Raw genomic sequence first — 22,924 nt, forward strand, 5'->3', positions numbered from 1 at the left:
TAAAACCAGTTCAGTGAATTTGAAAATTTTCATTAAAACTTCAGTATGTAACTTTTACAAAACATATATATATATTTTACATGTTTGTATTACGAAAAGTCAATCTGGGGAACTAGCTGGAAACTAACTAGAAACAACCAATCAGAGCCAGGAGGCGGATCTTAGCGCTGTCAGTAACAATCTTCCTCCCTCCCCTTTGCTCTGTGCTAAGCTGCAGCTAGCATGGCTCAATTTGAATGCTGAGGCTAGTTAGCATAGCTACCAATGACAGCGGATAAACGGTTTTCCTGTAACTGTGGGTTGTTTCTTCCCTATTAGCACTTTTAGCTGCGTGTACATGAGATTGATTGACACCGCTAAGACCCTCCTCCTTGCTCTGATTTGTTGTTGGGGACAGCAATAGTAGCTCTGGGAGAAGAGACATTTGCTTATTTGCTGACAAGCATCCAAAGTATTAAATATTGGTAAATACAAATGCAACCATAATCAATATAAAACTTATTTTAAAAATATGTACATAAATGTGGTATTTTAAGAAATCTAAATGTGACTAATTGTAAAATAAATATATGAAATATATACATAAATAGGCAAATTAATAAGAATGCACATTGAATTTTTATTAATCTATAAATAAATCAATAATTGAAAAGATAAATATGAGAAACAAGACAGAAAAACATTCAAAACTGTTTTTTTTTTTTTAATCTCCTGAGAGAAATGGTCGGTTAAATATCTGTAAATATCAGCCACATGTAAATCTAGTAAATGTTTAACCTCACCGACGTTTTCAATGAATATTGTTCATTTCTCTCCATGGAAAAGCTAAAGCTCCATATTTTATGTTCATTCTTTTTGAAAAATATTCAGATTTTGCTGATTTCTGTCTGCTCTGAAACTCGTTTTTGCTTGAAAGTCAAAGTTTTATTCCTCCAAACCAACAACTTCCTTCCTGTTGGTCAGATCGGGATATTTAACAGTTTTCCCAACAGATCTGTGGCTCGCCAAATGACTTTCAGTAAATCTGCAGAAGGCAGCTGTGTTTTATCACTGTGTGTCCATTCACGCTTTTACTCAACTCTCTGAAGAAAAAGAAAATGGTTCAGAAACGTTTCATGGTTGTTTTTAGCTTGGCTGGCCACTAAAATAGATCCTGTTTGTTCTGAGATACACAAAGACTCCCAAAGACATTTAAAAGTCATTAAAGCTACAAATTCTGCAAATTTAAGTCATTAGATGATAGAAAAGACAAACAAAAACATGTAAAACATGGAGGATAATCAAAAGCAGAAAAGTTCTGCTTTTGATGTCACCCAGAGAAACGACACATCTGATGTCTGGAAAATATCTTTAGCTTGATCTTTTAAAATCTTCTAAAACACAGACCTTTTAAAGAATAAACTCAGAATCAAAGAAAAGAAACCCAAAAGGTGCAGAACAGAGACTCTTTGTTCTGATACATGCTAAAAACAGATAAAAATAAATCAGCTCCTGCAGAGAAACAGTTTTTTATCTGCTAAATTCTCCACCAGAGAAACTAAATTTATCTCATATGTAGAAAAACTCTTAAAACAGAAAGTCAACATGAAGAGTCAGATCAGGTCATATTGCAGAAATGCTGCATGGTTCATTATATAATTCAATAGATCTTAGACAAGGGGTGTTCAAAGTGCGGCCCGTGTGCCATTTGTAGCCCTTGGACTGATTTTGTCTGGCCCCCCACTGTCATTCAGAAATTATAAAAATTTGGCCAACAGATGCAGATGGAGACTTTTGATTTGTAATCAGGGTAAAGTGATAATTCATAGCATTGTTGAAGTTTTGCCATGTGGGCCAAATTGTTGACTCAAAATAATCATGGGTGGAAAAAAAACAAAAAACAAAACCCATCATAAAATCAAATAAAGTAACTGGATGTTTATTCTAGAGCAAAAACTTGAAAGGAATTTTTCTGAAGGTGTTTAGGACCTTTGCAGATGGAGAAAAGTGAATAAATTTCAGCCAAAACCTCAGAAATTTTGACTGAAATTTACAACTTACTACTTTAATTTTGCAGATTTACTGAACTAAAAGATATTTAGTTTTCAGTTTCTTCTGGACTCGATTGAATAAATTTATTTTCAATAATAAGAACAATATTTGGGTCACTTTGTTTCAAAATTTTTGCAATATTTAAGTTTAAAAACAAACAACAGGTTTGTTTTTAAACAAAATTAGAACTAAAAAGACAAATAATTTGTGTTGTACTTTATGTTTTTCTGTGTAAGAAAATTATGTTGGTAACAATTTTTAAGTCTCCACCTGCAGGCCAAATTTGTATAATTTTTTAATTGGAGTTGGGGCCACACAAAATCAGTCCAAGAACCACAAATGGCCCCCGAACCGCACTTTGAACACCCCTGGTGTAGTTCTTATAAACTGCTATCAAACCTGTGTTTACAAAATTAGCTGTTCTGATCAAAAAATAATGGATGAACAGGTAAACAGAAGCAGCAGCCATTTTTCTTTTTTTTTTCTAGAAGCCTGCGTCGCCTCTCATCCGTCATCGGCGCCGGCGGCTCGACGTGAGCGATGTCACGAGACAGAGAGCGACGTTGGGGAAACGGCGTCGACACGAGGCGCGTTTGAGGGCGAAGCATCGCTCCGAGGCAGAGGCTGTGTGTGTGAAAGTTACCGTGTTGGAGGAGGAAAAGGAGCGTTTCTCATGTTGCCAGGTCCAGATGTGACACGAAGCGAGACGCACGCACATGCACAAACACGCACACACACACACACACCTCTGAGGACCCCTTGCTGTTGACACAGGTGGCGTCATTAATGGGTGACATGATAAATGATGAGAAGGGACAGGAGGTGAAGCAAGTTTCGATTTGGAGAGAGAGTCTGAGAAACACGCAGCTGGGGCCGAGAAAGGAGGGAAAATCAGCATGGATTTGACAATCCAAACATTTTAAAAGATCAATTTTACACAAAAAAAAACAAATAAATATGATATAAGAATTTAAAGCTGCAGCGTGTAGCTTTTAAAAAACCTCACATGTGATTTTCCAGCAACATAGAAGAGCTTGTTTTAAGTTAATAAGTCCTTAATATTGGTGAGACAGTACCAGGTCCATTGCACCGTTACCTAGCACCCAAGTTCTAGTACCACTGGCCGTGTAACACGATCTGCCACAGAAACTATCACTTTTCAGTCACTATTAATTAATCATTCACTTAAAACAAGTTCCTATGTCTTGCTGAAAAGTTACTTTGAAGTTAAAATATTTGAATTGGGAAAAAAGTATATTTCCACTAACAACTAGACCAAAAATACTTTTGTTTCTACAATGTAGACCGCATTAAAGCTGCAGAATGCAACTTTTACAAAACTTACAAGTAACTTTTAAGCAAAATCTTATATTATATTAATAAATTATCAGATCATATATTGTAACTTTATCACCAGCTAATAAAAACTTTCAGCACCATCCCTTATTTTGATTATAAGAAAACGTGTAATAGTTTGTACTAATCACATCAAATCGTATTTATTCCCATGGTTCTTATGGTTTTTTTCTTGAAAATGGTCTCAAAGCAACAATGTTACTGTTTATCACAATTTACCACGCAACAAATGTTGTTATTGTGACAGGCCTAGATGACGCCATTCAATCAGCAATGGCTTTAATACAGTATAATCTCACAAAAAACAGAGACATGTGTTTTTGGTTAAAAACCAACATCAAATGTAGAGCTGGGACCAATATAGTCCCAGTACGATGGGGAGAAATGTCCCACTTGGCCATCATTTCTAAATGAAATCTTCGCTGTGGTCAGAAGAAAGGGTGGAGCGACACAACCCATCGCTGCTGCAAAACGTTCATTACCGCCATCTTTAAGTGCAGCGGAGCGTGTCGTCTGGACGGGCATCGCCGCGCTTCAGGCTGTGTTTAGGGGTTTTCATGTCGTAATAACAGGCAGGGAGGTGAGGGCTGGAGCCACAAACTAATGCACAGAAATGCAGAAAGGAAGGTGGGGAACGATTGCAACACGACTCACTTCTGGTTCTGGTTTTTAGAAACCGGCTGTAAATCAGGAAGAAACGGTTTTCTGCATCCACAACTATCCAAGCAACTTCCTCATGCTGCGGTTTGCTTTTTGTGATGGTGAAGCAACACCAAACTTCCAGTGTTAACTCAGCTCAGCACGACCACAATGACTTCATTATGAACGATTAAACGAACATTGACTGTGTTTTTGAAGCATTTTCATCTCCTCAATGCAAAGAAGCAACAAATAAATGAATAAGTGAGTCCAGACAGAGTTTACTGTCACATCACCATTATTCCCAAAGGTCTTTTGGTTGAAAAAAGAGATTTAAAGTAAATATTTATAGATTTTAGGAGGCCTTTTTAACCAAGAGGGCAGCAAAAGTAAATCTTTTATGAATGCATTTCACAATGAAAGTGCTATAATTTGTTACTTACATTATATATTTTTTCTAATTGGATGTATAATTTCGTCAGAATAAATAATTCAAAATCTGGATTTGATTCACTGAATTTAAATGGAAGAATTTTCCTGAAATCCATTAAACTCGATTCCTTTGAACTGACTCCTAATTTGACTAATTCATACAAAGAGTTGGACGCAATTCAGCTCAATTTTAGCTTAGCATTTTTGCTAACTTTGAAAGTTTGAAAACTTTTAATTTAGCTTCCCATAAATTATGTTTTTCAGGCAAATTATAAAACACTAATTTACTTTATTCAGGGTTAAAATCTGAATGAACTGCAAAAATAGAAACATTTGTTCTGCCTATAACTGAATTAAAATTATACAGTTGAATCTAAAAATACAAAATGGTAGAATAAATTTGATTTGTATTAAATTGGATAATAATTTTAGTTCCTAATTTAAATATTTTGGATCCAACATTAATTACCCTGAAATAATAAACATTTTCTATGAAACTAATTTGATGCTTTGGATCCATTTACACAAGAAATACTTAACTGTAATGAATTGAATTTGAATGATAATATGTTGGACTGAAACTAATATATTTTGAAATTTTTTTATTAGATTTAAGTCAGAATCTGATTTTATTTGAAAATTTGGATTTTGAAATTTACTAAAACTGCAACCTCCTATTGGTTTGGTTGTATATTGGAACTATATAAACATATTTATTTGTTGTTTTAAACATCCAAAACCAGACAAATTTCAGACAGAAACAACTCAAATTACCAAAATGAAACAGGAACTCGGCCAAAACTATGGCTCCATATGTAGGTTAAACAGGCAAAAATTAACTAAACTCATGTTTTTTCAGTAATCTTTTGATGGGCCTTAGTGGCACCACTGGGTTTTCTGTTCAGAATAACATCCCAGATCAAAAGACAAATCAGAACGAGAATCACAAAGCCACAGAGAGAGAAAGCTGGCGGCCCGGACTGAATTTAAAGCCTATTTGTAAGCAGAGCAGCGGCTCCATTTAGCAGCCGGTTACAGTTTGCTGCTCCGGCTGTAATGGATTTTAAATGTGGCGAGAAGAAAAGGCAGCAGCATGGCAGGGGGATTACCTGAGTGAGAACAAGTGCTGTTTTTAACTTGTTAGGAGGTGGAGGACCCATATTGAGGCCAACACACACACACACACACACACACACACGCACACGCACACACACACACACACACACACACACACACACACACACACACACACACACGCACACACACACGGAAACACACACACACATACACACACACACACACAGACGGAAACACACACTTGTGTCCCAGTTTCAGAGCTGTTTCTCTATGCCACAGCATCCGTCTCATCTGCAGGTCACCCCTGTTGCCTCCAAGGACAAACAGCCCATTAGCTAAATGAGCCCGAGGTCCGACACACCTGTCTGTTACTCAGACACAAAGGGATAAAGAACAAATGCAAACAGAAACTAAAGCACCAGGCGGAAAACAGAGCAGGACACTCATGTTAGCATCGATAAATCCTGCAGCTTGTTGCTGCTGTAAAAGATTTTTATGGTATTATTATTAAGGCTGGACAATAAATCAATGACAATATATATCGTAATAGACATAAATAACACATCTGATAAAAATTCAATATTCAATGGACAGAACGTTCACTGAACTGCACAGCATTCTGGGAGACATAGGCAGAGGAAAGGCTTTAGCTGCTCAACCTTTAACGGCGAGCTAACCAAAGTTGGTAGCATCAATTCACTCACTCTTTGGTTACCTAGCAGCAACCTGTTGAGTAACTAGCGCTGCAGCGGTTTCAGGTTTCCCTGCCGCCCCTCATAACTGCTTAAAAACAAACTTGAAAACTGTGGATGAAACTGCAACCAGTTTGGCAGGATTTCAATAAACTAATCAATACTCATCAATATCGACTGATATGAAACTCTTATATAGTGATATGTCCAGCTTACTCGTCATAACTGTAAGGTTTATTCTTCCAATACATTTCATCTCTTTTCTCCTCACTTTTATTGCTACATAAGTTACGTTGCGGTTTCCAGTTTGTGGTTACCATAGCAACCAGTATGTAATAATAAGGAAAAAAAAAACTTGCAAGTAACTTTCCAGCAAAATAAAGGAGCTTGTTTTAAGTCAGTTAATATATTTTGGTGTCTGGAAAACGAGCCATTTAAAAAACTTTCCCAGTGTAACGTAGCAACCCCAGTCAAGCAGAGCCTGTTGCCTAGCAACCCAAGCAAAGCTCCAGCACATTTGGTCAGCTGGTTTTACAGCTGCGCTGTACAATGGCTGCTGGCAGAGACAAGTGTTTCGTTTTTGAATTACCATCCAGAAACCACTTGCTGCATTCTTGTTCATTGTGAAGAAGGCTCTATTAATGCTTTTCAAAGATGTACTGTTGTATAATTGTGCATCTGTTTGCAGAAATCTTCACGTGTGAGTGTAAATGTTGAGTTAGGTTTGTGGCCAGCAGCAGCAGTTTATTTGGGTTTAAAGTGACAGATGGCCTAAAACAGCTCATTCTGAACTAAGCAGACTAAAATCTCATTATCTGAGAAGGATTTTGTGCAAAAAAAGATGTAATGACCTGTTCAGGGAAGCCTAATAGGTCACCGATATACATTATCAGCATGTCTCTAATTCAGGGATCAAATATCTACCTTGGTCTCCAAGCAGTGATTGATCGAAGCTAAAGCTAATAAGCCCTGTGTATGAACGCCTCCCTACAAATCTGCATTTACAGAACTGTAACCCAGACTTTCTAATGTCATCCTGACCTCCATCAGTCCGAACGCCGCTGTGCAGAAATTTTTTTTCAGTTCACAGAACAGTAAAGCATAATGAGGCGCGACTCCCAAAATACCCACATAGGAACAGACGAGGACCTGCCTATCTGTTTATCACAGCAATCTGTAACCTGCATTCGCAGGGGATTGTTATTTCTGGGAGACACATGAACGCTTGTTGCTCTCTGGGGAGCAAACATTAGAAAAATGAGGAGGACTCTCATGCAAGCTCCGTTTTCACCTGATTTATGTGTCCAGCCTCCCCCTTGGAGTGAAAAATGAAGTAGCCACAGGAGATTCTCTGTTAGCGGAGGCTCAAATAAAGCCAGGAGGGAAGAGAAAATACAAATGTAGGACAGAGGGATCGGGGTTCTTCCCAGCGCTGGAAGTGTTTATGTAGGTCTATCCTGATACGCCCTGCTCCACCGGGACTCCACTGTTTAGCTGGCGGTACAAAGGTCAGTGTACCAGAGGCTCCGCTCTGACCAAGGACGTCAAACAGAAAGATATTTATAAACCACGCTTTCTCACATTGGTAAAAACAGAACCAGAAGTTTCCCATTTCAAATAACAACTGGTATCGGCTTTTGCTGCTTCAGAGATCATCAATGAGTAAATGTCTTAAAAAGGTCTCCCTTAGTTTGATAAAATAAGAGTTAAAAAGCAATAGGCCTTCGCAGCGCTTAGCTGCTCGGGTCTAATAATCAGTTTAAACCAACAGTTTTCTGTCCACCAGATGGAAGCACACCAATTCATTTATTCATGTCAAAATTCACCTGATAATTGGATGGAAGGTACTGGTGGATTAAATCTTCAACTTCCTGTCAGTTTGACAGCTGGGCGAAACGTGAACACTGCTTGATGCTTCAGAAGTTCGCTGATCACAAACATGGATCAAAATATAGGAAAAAGCAGCCACTTCCTAAAGTCTAGACTTCAACATTGGTGAAAATGTGATTATTACCTAGAAAAACTGGATCTGAACCAAGAAACCATCAAGATTTAGCTTGGAAATGACAAACAAAACATCTGTGATTGAGGTAGAGTTTGCCAAGTGACACTTAACCCAATATTGTGGGTCTGTGTGCATATTTGAGTCTGTTTGTAAAGATTTATGATAAACAATAGTGAATAAATTACATAGAGAGGGAAAGGGTCTTGTTTCAGTTGGGTGATTTAATCTAGATGTGAACAAAAGCAATATTTTGAGTTGCTTTTATCCATCATGAGAATGTTTTCATTACAATCACGGCTTGGCTGGTACACTATAATCTGAGCTGTCATTGACATAAAGCTGTGAATAGTAAAACATGCAGTGTGAATGAAGGATGGGCGAACAATAAAGCAAAGGGAACCAATGTTTTACAGATGAAGCTATTATTGACGTGTATCTGATGCCAGTAAAAATACATCTGAGACCTAATATTGAAAAATTAGAGCATCTTACTGAAAGATATTCACAGAAGTCAAAACTATGAGACAAATAGGGGTATTTCTGTTCCATCCGGCCTTTTTCTGCTGTATTTCCTAATTTATCTAAATGTAAGGGTTAGAAATTACAACTAAAACTCTTTAAAGTCACAAAAAAGAAAATGTTTTGAGTTAATCATCTTCTGCTGCTTTAAGGAGGGATTGCTACCAAACAGTCGACCACTTTAAGGTTATTTATCTACCTAATAGGAATCCAAAGGTGACGTAATAAAAACTAAGCTACCTGTCTTGAAGACCTCGTATCGGACTGAGAATCCCGCTCCGTGGGTTTCGTAGTCGGAGACGAACTTGATGAGGAGCTGGTCGCCGCTCGAGATGATCGGCGACGGCGCGATTTTCCCGCAAAACTTCCCCACCATGGACGAAGCCTCTTCTACGCCGCCGTTGTAGACTTCCAGATAGTCATACCTTTAGGAGGAAAAAAGATATTTCAATTAAAAACATGACACAAAACATTTCACACCTCCAGAAAAACACAGACATAGATCAATAAAGACGTGAATGTAGAGCTGGGCGAAATGGTGGAAAAATATATTATAATAACAGGATTACACAATACATACTGGTGTTTATTTATTGTCCAGCTCTGCATCAATGATAAAAAAATAAAACCATTTCTGTTGATAATTTCCATGTAAAATAAAAACTTAAAACTATCATTAAACAAAGTAGTTTCTTTTATATATACACCCCGTTCACAGATGAAAGAAAAACAATTGGCTGTGTGTGTGTGTGTGTCTCTGCTCCACACACACCGATAAGAAAATATCAGCTCTTGCTCAAGTGAGCAAATGAAAAGCATATTAGGAAGATAACGGTATAAACAGAGTTGGAGGGGATGAGCGAGAGAACATGGAGTTCCTCTTTCTCAAAGCGAGGAAGGAAGAACAAGGCAGAGATAGCAGCAATGTGAAGAAAATTATTCCCACCGTGAAGTTTTATCTGTCTTTGCTGTCTGTGAGTGGACCTACTACCACCTTTACCAACAACGCTGTTTCTTTATCAGCATGTATCTCACGTTTACAGAAAATTCTCTGCAATATCTGGTCATAAGCTAATATTACCACCTTGTTTGTTGTTGTTTGTGCAGATTTTTCAGCCAAAATGTGTTTTTACTAGATTTAAATCACCTAAACTATGATTTATTATGATTTAATATCCAAAAGTAAATACTATAAAAATGCAGTGATTGTATATTTGGTAGATATAGGCTTTGAAAGATGCTTCTTAAAATAAAAAGTCAAAAGTATTGTGAAGTTTCTTGATCTCTGATAAATTTCTGATAAAAATGAATTGAAGCAGAATCAGTTTTCAGCTCAAGTGAAAAACTGTCACTAAAGGCTGACCACTATCATGCTAAATGTTAACACTAGTCAAGCTAACAGCTAGTTCTTGTTAAACATGTAATCGGTGTAACTAGGTAACTCTAGTCCAAGTAAAGGTAACTGCCAATTGGAGTCAAACTAAGTAGCAATAAGAGATGAGGCTAACAGCTAATCAGAGTTAAAGAAAAAAACAGCTACTGAACGTCAAGCTAACAGCAGATCAAAATTAAAATGACAGCTAATCAAAATAAAGCTAAAGACTAGTCAACAATTCATGTCACACTCAGTTTTTTAGCATAAAGTTAGCAGTTACTCATGCTCAAGCTAAGTCCATCTTACTTAAGCTAAAAGCTAAACAAGACTAGATAGCAATTAACTAACAATTAATCATAGTCAGTCTAGCTTTAAATCAAGCAAATCTCTGGGTAGAAAACATGCTAACAGCTATGTAGACAAGCTAACAGCTAATCAGTATCGAGGTAACAGTTTGTCATTGTTAAGCTAACCACCACTTAAGGGTGACAATAGCAGCAAATCATAGTTAAGCCCACAGTTATTAGTTTGTAGCTAAAGAACAATAAACATCAGAAGTAGTGTCATTCCCTCTGGAACCTGCATTTTGCTAAAACAGAGAGAAGCTAAAAGCTAATTCTAGCCAAGCTGATCAGAATTGAGCTGAAAGTCCATCAAGGTCAAGCAAAGAGCTTATCATAATTAGCTAATTAGAATCATGCTAACAGCCATAACTAAAATAATTGTAAATGACAGTCAAGCTATCAGGTAGACATGATAAAGTTCATAGCTAATAATCCTATAGCTAATGGCTAATTAGTGTCAAGCTGAAAAGAAAAACACATTAGGAGAACGTGATGTCCAGTGGCATCTGCAACCCAGACTGGTTCCATTACACTAAAGTGGGAGCGATAACTGGATTCCAGATGATAAGATAATGTTATCAAAAGCATTAGGATTGCTAAAAAAACTAATAAGACAGAGAAAAAATATCAAGATTACCATTGATCAGCATTAAGCTATAAACCCATAATGCAACAGCAGACCAGAAAATATCCTGCGAACACTCTGGCTTTTTACCTGCAGAGTAATGAATAAATTATACATTTTCAACAGTTTAAATACAATTCCTTCAAGATTGGAGAATGTAGTGCAGTAAAACAATGTTGACTTTTTAAAGAAAGATATTTAAAGCCAAAAAAACTGCCACATGATTTATAAACTATGTGATATTAATGGACAACAGACACAATAACAAGGTTTACTGGTTATTGAACTCCATGTTACAATAGAGCCACAAATTGTAAATAATAATAAAGGTGAAATTCTTCAAAGTGGAACAAAATAAACCAAGAATTCACAAATGTATTTATTTTTTCTAAATCAGAAATGAAAGCTGAAATGTGTGACACCAGAAGCTGCTCCAGAACTAAGACTTCACACTTTGGGCTCACCCTTTTAAGACCGAGATTGACCTTTAACCTCTTCGACAAGAAGCAGGGTAGAATATCAAAATATTTCCTCAGCTTGAAGGTTTCAGGCTCTCGGGTAAAAAACCAGAGAATTAAAGGAACGTGTGACTAATGAGGCCAATTTATGAGGAAACACCAAATCTGGAGCCAGAATTTATTATTTTTTTGTTCCACAAAAACTTTAAAACAAATAAATAAATTATTCATTTTATACCAAAATGGTGTGAAAATAGCAAGTATTTTCTTTCAAACTCCATTAGAAAACAAATAGCTAATTATGGTATGGTAAAAGATTTTTAATGCTCTAAAAGTGGGTAATTCTGTCAGCTTCGCTTTCAGTTTCTAGCATCACGCATTCTGAGGTGAGTCTACATCAGTGTTTTTTCAAGGGAAACAAATGTAATACCATAAGTGTTTTCATTTTAACTGTTTCATTATAACTTTTGATTTCTGTGATTAAATCTTTTTTATGTAATTTCTGAGCTCCTCAGGCAGAAAACTGGAAAAAGACCAAAGGAACAAAACACTGTTTGGTTAATATAAAATATTTTATATATTCTGACAATCAAAAGGGGCAATTGTGCTGAAAAATAATATTATCTGGTAATAAACTCATAATAATTTAAGATGAATAAATTTAATAATTATCAAAACTTCATAATTAATTGTTCATGTTTCTATTAATCATTTATTTTAGATATTTAAAATGTCTTCCAGGTTCAGTGTTAAATGTTCATTAGTATTTAAAGTTTATTCATCTTTAAGTATGTGTTCTCATGGCATTGTTATCAGTATTTTACTTTACGATGGTCTCAAAACAATATTATTGATTATCACAATAACTTCTGGGACAATTTATCGTCCAGTAAAATCTGTTATTGTGACAGACCTCACAATGCAAGAACACATTCTCAAAGATCAATAAACTTTAAATGCAAAGGGACTTTTAACACTGAAAGTCATTTAAATATTCAAAGTAAATAAAATTAATTATGATGTCTCAAACTGAAGACTTTTGTCATCCACTTTTTGGTTGAAAGTTGTTTAGTTTGTTTAAATTTATCACGTGATTAATTGACTTATAGCAGCAAGTTATTTATTTATGAGTAAAGTATCAAACAGAGTTAAGGTTAAGCCTGTAAACCAGTGTCTGTTAGACAACTCAGGGCATAAACATGTAAAAATGGGTAAACATGCGCCGCAGGAGAATGAAATCGGCTCATTTTCTGCTTCTGCGTTTGGTTCCTGTTGTGTCTGCTTTAAAGCCCCCGGTGAGAAATGGATTTACACGCTCAGCTGTAAAGCGTTAGCGTTGACGGCCATGTTTAGGTGATTTCATTCATAGGTTCCAGACTTCTCATCCCTCTCCTCCAGCTTCTCGTAAAGTACGACCGGTAAGGAGGGAGAGGCGTGATCAGCGGCATGCAGATGGCTGCACTCACTCAGTCAGGCGGTGTTTACACAGACAGGCCGTTTAATGAAGTGGCTCTGTCTCTTCACTCTCTAGTTAAGGAGAGGCTTTCAGTCCGCAACCCCTTACATCTCCCCATTAACCACAGAGTCTGTTCATGCCCTGCAAAGGCAGCTGTCCGTAGAAAATGCCTTGCTCCAGGGGGGAAAAGTCATCCTTCCATCTGGAAGCCCAGGACAGATGCTTAATTTAACATTTTATGCTATTTACTAGCCTCTCTTCCTCACAGTGAGCAACAGACGCAATTTGGACGTTATAAAGTTGTTGTGAGTGACGCTAACACTAGAAAATATTTAAAACTCATTCATCAAGTAGAAATTTTGTTTAAACTCCAGGTAGTATAAACAATTTTCGCTCTGATAAAGAAGTGTACCCTAAAACAACTCAGCTGATTGATTAAGCTAACAGGTAATCGTATTCAAGTTAGCTGCTGAGTCAAGCTACCAACGGATCACGTTCAATTCAAGTTCAAAAATATTTTATTGATATAAAAGGGAAATCAAAGCTAGCCAAAAACAAAATATTCAGGCTAATAGCTAATCTGAGGAAAACTAGAGTAGATTGAAGCTAAAAGCCAGACACGCGAACTTAACCCAAATTAGAGACAAGCTAACAGCTAATTACACTCAAGCTAAGATCTATTCAGTCTCGAGCAGTTAAACCACTCAAGCTAATTCTTAATTACAGACAAGCTAATAGCTAATTGCTCTCATGCAAACATCTAAACAGTCAAGCTAATCTGTAATTAAAGACAAACTAATCAGTCAAGTTTATCTGTATAGCACATTACTGCAACAAGGTAGTTCAAAGTGCTTAACCACTAATTAGAGACGAGCTAAAAGCTAATTAGACTCAAGCTAACATCTGAACTGTTATGATAATCCCAAATTAGAAGCTAAGGTATCCTCATACTCAAGCTAATTCCTAATTAAATACAGGCTACCAGCTAATTAAACTCAAGCTAACAGTTAAACATTTAAGTCAACCTCTAAATAGATTACAGCTACCTGAGTCAAACTAACAACTAATCATAAGTGAGATAACCATTAATAATTTTCCACCAGTCAATTACTTGTCCTCAAACTACCAACTGAATTGTTCAACCCGTAGTTAGCTTCAAAGTTTAACTCCTGGACAACTCAGAAACTGGACATCACTCTGAGAAAAACAGAAGTTTTAGAGAGTTACAAAGACTTAATAAGGAAAACAATCAGACTAATTTGATTTGAATATTTAGTTTTTACAGCTAAATCTGTTCTAAATTTGTGAATTCATCAGATTCCTCCTTTTTACCGGATTACAGCCTCAGTTTCTGTCCCAGCAGAAGATTTCCTATTTGTGTGGCTTCTTAATTTCCTCCAGCAAGTTAATAAACTTCATCTACTTGTTTGATTTTGGTTTTCCCAATAAACAATTCACCACAAAGCTCTAAAAACATCAATTATATATTTTTTTAAACTATGAGAAGTAGGGAAACCGATGAATTATGCTCCAAGAAAGTAGAAAATGACCAAAAATAAAAACAGAAGGATTGCAGATTAGTCAGTGTAAAAGCAAATTATTCCTGGGAGTAGTGAGTAAACTGTCCCTAAACACAGCCATGATTCTTACTGCTAAATTTAACGCATCCCACTGTAAATAGATGCGACCCAAATGGAAGCAGGGAGTTTCTTTTCTTCCCACCTCCTTCCCACTTTAGAGTGGCGGGCTGCAAGCGAACACCCTGATCTGCTCGTATATTACAGCTCATTAACATGCCACGCCGTGCTGCGATGCGATCCCCTGCGCCCGGCTTCTTACGGCACATCTGGAAGCCATCGCAAAGGAATTTACGGGCCGGGTTTCGGAGACGTTTGCCTCCTGCAGAGCGAAGCCGGAGCTGGAAGTGATTCACAGTGTCTGCAGGACGGCGGTGCAACACCGGCCCAATTTTCTTATATCAATCTGTTTCTTAATGTCAGTAGAAACACAGCCTGCTCTCATCCTTCCTCTTCTGACCAAAAGCTTCAGCAGGACTGAGATTCTGGTGAGAAAAGTCGGAACAAACAGAGACAGCGGTTCTGAACATTTATGGCCAGAGCCGGCCAAAGCCTACTTGGGGCCCAGGGCAGATTTTTATTTGGGACCTCCAAAATATATAACCATTAAATTTTTGATTTTTTTCACACAATGAAAAATTTTCACCTCCAAATTTTTACATTTTCCCACCAAATTTTGATTCTCCCATAAAGTATTTTTCTTTTCCAAAAATGTTTGTAATTTTTCCGCCAAATTTTGACTTTGTTTCCACAGAATTCTTGTTTTTCACTACAGACAACTTGGAATACAGGCTTTGCATTTCAAGATGGCCGCTCCTCGCACCAACAGTAGAAAGATATGGTGGAAATATTTTCATTTTACAATTTCAATGTCTCAAATTTTGTTTTTAATCACTCTTAAATTTAATGCCTGTAACTTTAAACCAAAAAAATGAAAAGAGGTGTTTGCTTATTAAAAGGAAAGCTCAAAATTATCTTTATAAGCTTCTGTAAATAAAATTATTCTTTAAAAAAACCCCGCCAGACTGAAAACTTTAGTCATGCGGTTTCTGGAGGAAAGACAAAAACAAAACGAATTACTGAGCTTATTTAATTTGTCGGAGTGTTGTAACGATGCTCTTCGTGACAACATGTGGGAGTCAGAAGGTAGACGAACCTTTTGACTTGGCCCTTTCTTCCCTTCTCAATATTTACCCAGAAAAATCTGCCTTCACAAACGCTGAACAATCTGAAACAGCTGAGAAATGTGGCAGCTCATAAAACACGCCAACGAGAAAGTCTGAGGTCCATTTGATGAGCGCATTCCTTCGCCGCGGTTTTCTGGTCACATCCTGGCGACTTAAATTAGCGCTCAGAACTTCAAGAGGCCTCGATCTAAACGAATCCCTTTGCACAAACACTCACAGACAAGCAGATTTTATGTTTTTATCTCTGACTCAGTCCGATTCTCTAACCTGAACCCACTTCAACCCACTTTCATCTCAGAGCAAGCCGAGTTGCCACAATGCGACCGAGGAGCAGCTTTTCAGTTACACAGAAGGCCGCAGCGTTTAGCCGCCGTAAAACACTCAGAGTTTCTGTCAGACGGCAGATAAACGCAGGCCGGGCGTCTTCAGAGCGCTGCAGATGGCGGGTTTATGTGTGCTTAGAGTTGGAAATACCTAGCGAAGCCTCCTGCTTTTACACTCCTTTCACACTTCCCCTTTTTTCCACCAAGAATAGCCTCTCGCTAAATGACTCACACGGCTGAGTAATTCATATTCTCTCGCAGATAAACGCTGTTTTAGTTGTTTCTCTGCTCGTGTGATGAAGTACTTTTTCGCAGATTCTGTGAAAGCTGACAAAAAATGTATCCAAAACATTTCTGTTGTGTTAGCATACATGTGAAAACGCACTGATTTGGTGTAAATTTCACAATGGAAGATTGATCTTTAAGTAAAAGGGATAAAAACCACATTGAATGTAGTTTAGAAGAACAACAGTGTGTATTTTTGTTAAAGTTCTAGAGAAAATACCTCTGCATATTTGAATTAAGACTACATTAATTGACAAACAACTTATTACCAAGATACAGGAACTTATTTTAGGTAAATATTTCCCTAAATTGATGAAAAGTTGCAGTTTCAATAGCAGATTACTTCACTTTTACAAAAAATGTCTTTTAAGTAAAATAATCTACTTTTTTCATTAAGTATAAGAATTTATTGACCTGAAACAACCTCCTATGTCTTGCTAAACTTGCTAAACAAATATTTGAAAGAAAAACACTCATTATTTTAATAGTTAAAGCACATGAAAATGTAGTATTATAAAAGAAAACCGCCTTTGGACAGACCCAGAAGCACTTTCAAATCAAGCGTTCTTTCCTTATTTTTGCTTTTGCGTGTTCAACCAATCAACTCTAAAGAAAAAGAATGGTGAACCAGGATTGGCTGCTTTGTTAATGTTAGCTTGTTGCTAACATTAACACCCTGAATTTTCTTTGGGAGTACACCGATAAATTGGCCCCGATTTTCTTAAGTTTTGGCAATCGGATGAAACTCGCATTAGAAACTGGCTTCAGCTAATACATCTTAAAGATCGGTGCTGGACCAGGAAACTGCAGTCGGTGAAACACTATTTAAAATATTTTAGATCTGCAATAATGTGTCCAATGTCTAATATGATTTGTATGAATGTGATTTTATAACTTTTATTTCAATAATAATCCTGATAGTGGCATTCTGGGGTTGTTTCTCTCATTGTGTAGTTATAGAACAACTTTGCAACAAATAAAATTTCAAAAACCAAGAATGCTTGGCATTAAAATACACCACCTGATTTTTGATTCATGCCAAATTTCCTTTCTCTTGCTTACAGGAAAAATCTGGGGTGGACATCTATGAAACGTAGAAATCAAGAATATATTATAACAGAAAAAATACCCACAAAAATCTTCTTCAACTGCAAAAACAGCTTCAGGAATCAAATTTTTTTGTTAGATAAGCAAGAATAAAAGTACAGAGAACCACAAAGTGCTGCTTCAAGCACAATCACGCAGCCTAGAGGATGTGGAAAAGTAAAAATAAAAAGTGCAATTCATGTCAGTTTTCACCAAAATATTAGACAATTCTTTCTTTTTAAATTATACTAGTTATACTAAAAAAAACAACAATTATTTCTGTCAATAAAGTGATCATATTTTCTAATAGCTCACGACTTAAAAAGCGCCACACTGGGGTAAAAGCTGCAAGTACAAAACATTTCCTTCAAAGCAAGAACCAGCTACAAACAAATAAACCAGGCCAAGCAGCAGGAGCAAGAACGAACCCATCCTTCACCTTCGAGCCGAGACAGAGCGATCCTGCAGAAAAACTGCAGAAATCTGTTCCCATTTGAGGAGTCTTAATCCCTAAGACAGACGAGGAAAACGGGAAACGGCGCTTCCTCCCCCTCCTTTCCTAGATGGTTCAGGGAGCTTGAAGGATGAAATGAGATTTTATGGAGTTAGAAGGGAAACATTATGCTTCCTCTAGCAAGCTGGAATCTATGGGATATACAAAACATGTTCATCACATTTCAACACAAGATTTATAAATCAGCCGATTATCCACTGATTTAAATTGAGTGTTGAATGGGGTCCGAATAGAAAACCAAGTCTGAATATCACATGAAATCTAGTTCCAGTTATAATATCGGTAAGGTGAGGTTTAAAGAACATGTTAATTACATATTTTTCACAAAAGCGTTCTTTGATAATGAGATTTTAGTCTGATTAATTCTGCAATTTTTATGTTTTATGGCCTCCGTCACATTGAACCCTTGCAATCTACTGCTGGCCACGCCCCCAACTCAACATTTACACTCACGCATGAAAATGGCCGCCAACAGATGCATAACTATACATGCACAACTCACAAGCATTAGTAGAGCCTCCTGTACAAACAACAAGAATCCAGCAACTGTTTCTGGATGGTAAGTCAACATCAAAACACACATCTTTTCCAGCAGCCATTGTACAGCACAAAACCAGCTGACCAAATGCACTGCAACTCTGCTTTGCTTGCTAGGTAACAGTACAGTGCCTGTTAGATAAGTTTTTTAAATGGCTCATTTTCCAGATACTCAAACACATCAACAGGTTGCTGTTTCTTATTTAGAACTTGGTCTGTTTTTTAGTTGAGATTTTAATAGAAATACAAAAACGTGCAAAAAATTTGAATTCTGTTTTAAAAGCAGAAAGCAGTGGGAGAACTTTGTTGGTTTACAACCAATGGTTTTCTTCTTGCTGTACAGAAAAATGGCCGACAAACTAATCACTTTAAATCGAAAGTGCCACATCCCGACTCAGGCTGGGAAACCCAACGCTTAGGAAAACACAGAAATCTGTCTGAATCCTGAGCAAAGCAAAAACCTCTCAGGCAGCACCTGAGAGATTTGGGAGGAAAAATGGCGCTTTGTCAACAGACACTCAATCCACACCTCTGTTAAGTGAGTAAAGGCCAAAGCAATAAACACAACGTCACTTCCAATACGCTGTGACACGCGTGAGGCTCCGACAATATTCACAGGCAGGCTTAAATGCAGGAGACTTCCTCCTTGAAAACATTTGTTTTTAATTATCCCACTGTGTTCAGGAGCAAACTCTGAAACTCCAGCAGGGAGAATCGCTGACAGACGGACAGAGAGGAGGGTTTGGAGGCTGAGAAACATGAGAAAAATGTAACCGCCCGCTGGCGTTTGGACTTAATGACAAACATTTGAAAAATAAACCTAGTTATATGGAAATGAGCCCATTTGAAGAATTAGATTTTCAATCATACAGACATAAACACCCAAATTATTCTTGTTTTCTTTAAGGAATCCCACTTCTGAAGCTCCAAGCTAACAATTTACCATCATAATTGACACGCTGGGAACAGATTTTACAGGAATGGCGTGTGATTGATTTAGGGTTATGGAGCCTATATTCTCACGAGGAACAAAAGATATCCCCGTTATGGTAAAATCTGTTGACACTAACAGAGTATTTCTCAAAATGAAGGCGTTCATTTGCAGCTCAGATGTTCACCGTAGGGATGGCGTTTCAGTAGAGTGACGACTTTCTGTTATCTATCATCCTTATGTGAACCATAAAAAGCGCCAGAACAAATTTCTGTCCAGTTTCTCCCTTCAACACTCATGAAGATGAATGTTTTCATTTCCTCAAAGCCTGATGAGCTCAAGTAATTCAGTAGCCTGATTCATTATTAACTGGAAAGTTGGAATAATAAAGTTTCAATGACATGAAATACTTCAAAGTACAGAACGTTAATGGTAGCTATAGCCCAAAAATGTATTAATCTGATATAAATCAACTCCATCTTTCATCTTGATCTTATCTGGGTTCACTGGGACAACTGGTCCAAAATGAAAACCCAAACATTCCTCCACCCAGCAATCATCTCCATCTATGCAGACTCCATGGCCTTTCCAATCGATGTCTAGCCCGCCAGGGCATTATAAGCCTGGCGGGCCACCAGGCTGAACATTACTTATTTATTTAAGTCTTTATCAAATGTTTGCATTTTTTTAAGACCTTATAGTTGGTGTCCAGGTATTCATCTTCCAGTCTTTTAATAACACATAATTATTAAGTTTTAAGATCTAGAAGAGGTGCTAAAATCGCAAGTTTAGATTTTCATGAAACAGTTTTTCTATTCTGAAGAAGGCTGAGACGTCTCTTTTCTTCAGCCAAAATTGGCTCTTTGTGTATGAAAATAATTTTTCTGGTGCTTTCTGCAACACCTTTTGATGTGTTTTGGGTTATTATGGGTTTTTTCCAACTCTGTGGGAGTAGCAACAAACCAAAAATCAAAGCTGGAACCGACAACAAATAGAAAACTAATGCACAGTTTTAAATATGTTTCAGTGCTTCTCCATTGGCATCCCTTAATGAAAGCCCAAAGTGTTGGGTTGACCTCAGAGACGTGGGTCACCAGACTGAGTATATTCCAGCATCTATGCTTTTAATATCTGTTTATGCCTCCTACATGTTTATCCGTCTCATCTTTCCACTGGATCCATGTGAATAATATTCGGTTTCTACAGCTGGAGGTCAGTCGGTGGCCTGTCTTACCCAGACAGACGTTCTTTCACAAGCCCAGCCACAGAAAGGCTTTATTGTGCGTCTCTGGCTACTGAACTTCGCTCCACTGAGGGAAGAGCTTCCTGTCACACATGTAAGGAAAGACAGAGCCTCCCAGGCTAGTCATCCTCCCACAAGGAGGTCGGGACGCAGCTTAACCTGCTGATTGACCTCCGACCCCACGATATCCTGACACTGACCTCATGTTAGGCAGCCATCTTGTTTTCACAGAGGATTTGAATGGGAGCTGGATCAAACGAGTGAAGTTCGGTCTTCTGAGTTCAGATGTAGGTGTTAAATCTCATAAAAGATTTTATATTGAGTTCATCAGAACAGGAAATAGATTTTATAATTTGGTTTTCTTTTTGAACAAGTGTGCACAAGACTGACAAAACAGGAACATGAAGGAGTCTTCATGAATGTTTGTTTTTCATGATGTGTCGTAAATAATGACACTTTTAATGCAAAGTGCATTAGAACTTTTAATGCAAGTTATAATGCAACTTTCCACTGCATCAAATTGTCATTATTTGGCATGGAATAATGGTCCATAATAATGGTCCATTATTGACAGTTATTTGGACAATAATGTCTAAATGATGTCATTATTTGGTAATGTTATTAACAACAATAGATATTCTTGTGTTTATTATTTGGCCATTGTTTATCAAGTAATGTCATAATTTGATTATTTTATTACCAAATAATCTTATAACCAATAATGTCATAGTCATTATAAACCAATCACAATTATTATCATTATTTACTAAATAATGGCAATTTATTATCAAAAGTGTCAACTTTGCAAATAATGAACTTTACAGTAAAAGCATCATTATTTACCAAATATCACTTCCTGACAACAGCTGTAAACATTCATGAAGGTTCCTTCATGGTCACAACAGAGGCTTGTGCACACCCCTTCAAATAAATGTTACTAAATTTTGTCTCGAGAGGAAATGAGATGGTTTTCATTGTGGTCTGAATTCACCAAGGTTTGGGCTCCAGCCTGTTTGGGCCTGAGCTCCGTCGTGAGTCCAGCTGTTCGTCCTGACATAAGTCCCTTTGTCACAGCTGGGGGTGAGCAGACATCTGGACTGCATCAGCGACGCAGGCTGTAAATCCTGGGATTGCTGCTGATGTGTGATGTTGCTGAATGAGTTTCCCAGAAAACCCTGTCCTCGTTAATCTGCTCGTTAAGAGTCAGATCTGCTGCGTGTGAAAAACACAAAATATTACCATGTATTTTTGGCCCGGTTTTCACTGCTAATATGTTACTACACTGGAACATTTCAGTAACATTTCAGCAAAATATTGGCTCTTGTATTAGGTCAATAATTTCTTAAAAGCACCAGTTTCATCAGCAGATTATTTCATTTATAAAATGGGGGAAAAGTCCTGTTATAAACAAAACAATCTAAGAGTGGAACAAGAAGTTTTCTATCAAAATTAAGAAATTATTGACTCATACGCTGAAATGAAGTTAGATTTGTCTTATATCAAGTGTTTTAAAATATTTGCACTCGATGGTAAACCAAAAATACTTAAGATTTTGATTTTTGCAGTGTATTTGTGATTTTATTGCTTATTTCCAAGTGTGTGGGCTTTTATTTTGTGCATCCTTTTCCCCAGACGTGCAAGTGGATTCACATTGTTTGCGGTCGTAATTGTTTGAAAAGCAATTCTAAACAATATTCCTTTAAATAAGAGAAACAAAAGCAGGATTTATATTTCCCTCTTCCTCCCATTGGACAAATATTTGCTGCTGAAAGAGAAGAGGCAGCTGGTGAAAGTCTTTGTGCTCCAGCGTTTCCCACTGTTCTGACTCCGATCTGGGGAATTTCACAATTACATTTGCTCCTAAACCCAATTTCAGCTTCAAGTCGGGAAACTAAACACAACAAGCATAAAGAATGGTTTGTTTGTATTATTGTCTTGAAAAGGAGCGTTGAAAAAGGCATTTAAATTGCATCAATATGGCAGCAACTGTCTTACATCTAACAGATCTACTGGTGGTTTGGTTTTACTGGAGTGGAAGCAATATGGCGGCTGCGTTCATGTGTCTTTTGACAGGCAGAACCAGAACTCCTGCTGCACAAAAGTCTAAAGTTCACCTTCATTTGTCAAACTCAGCAAAGGAAGGCAGAGCATATGGCGAACAGACGAGAGAAAGAAAAAAAAGAAAAGAGGGATGAAAACCGGACAAGTGCAGATGGAGTTCAGAGGGAGAAT

The 22,924-nt window shown here is 37.3% G+C and overlaps 1 protein-coding gene across 1 annotated transcript in view; it reads right to left on the reverse strand.

Annotated features, from left to right (window-relative positions):
- The window catches only part of LOC129353107 (neuropilin-1a-like), a 73,007-nt gene that overhangs the window by 36,589 nt on the left and 13,494 nt on the right, over positions 1 to 22,924 (reverse strand). The window contains exon 3 of the mRNA XM_055022315.1: positions 8,992 to 9,176. Coding sequence (XP_054878290.1) covers positions 8,992 to 9,176 — 185 coding nt within the window. The remainder of the gene's footprint in view (positions 1 to 8,991; positions 9,177 to 22,924) is intronic.

This window comes from Poeciliopsis prolifica, unplaced genomic scaffold (assembly GCF_027474105.1).
Source record: "Poeciliopsis prolifica strain line A6 unplaced genomic scaffold, Auburn_PproV2 SCAFFOLD084, whole genome shotgun sequence".
In the NCBI taxonomy this organism is placed as follows: Eukaryota; Metazoa; Chordata; class Actinopteri; order Cyprinodontiformes; family Poeciliidae; genus Poeciliopsis; species Poeciliopsis prolifica.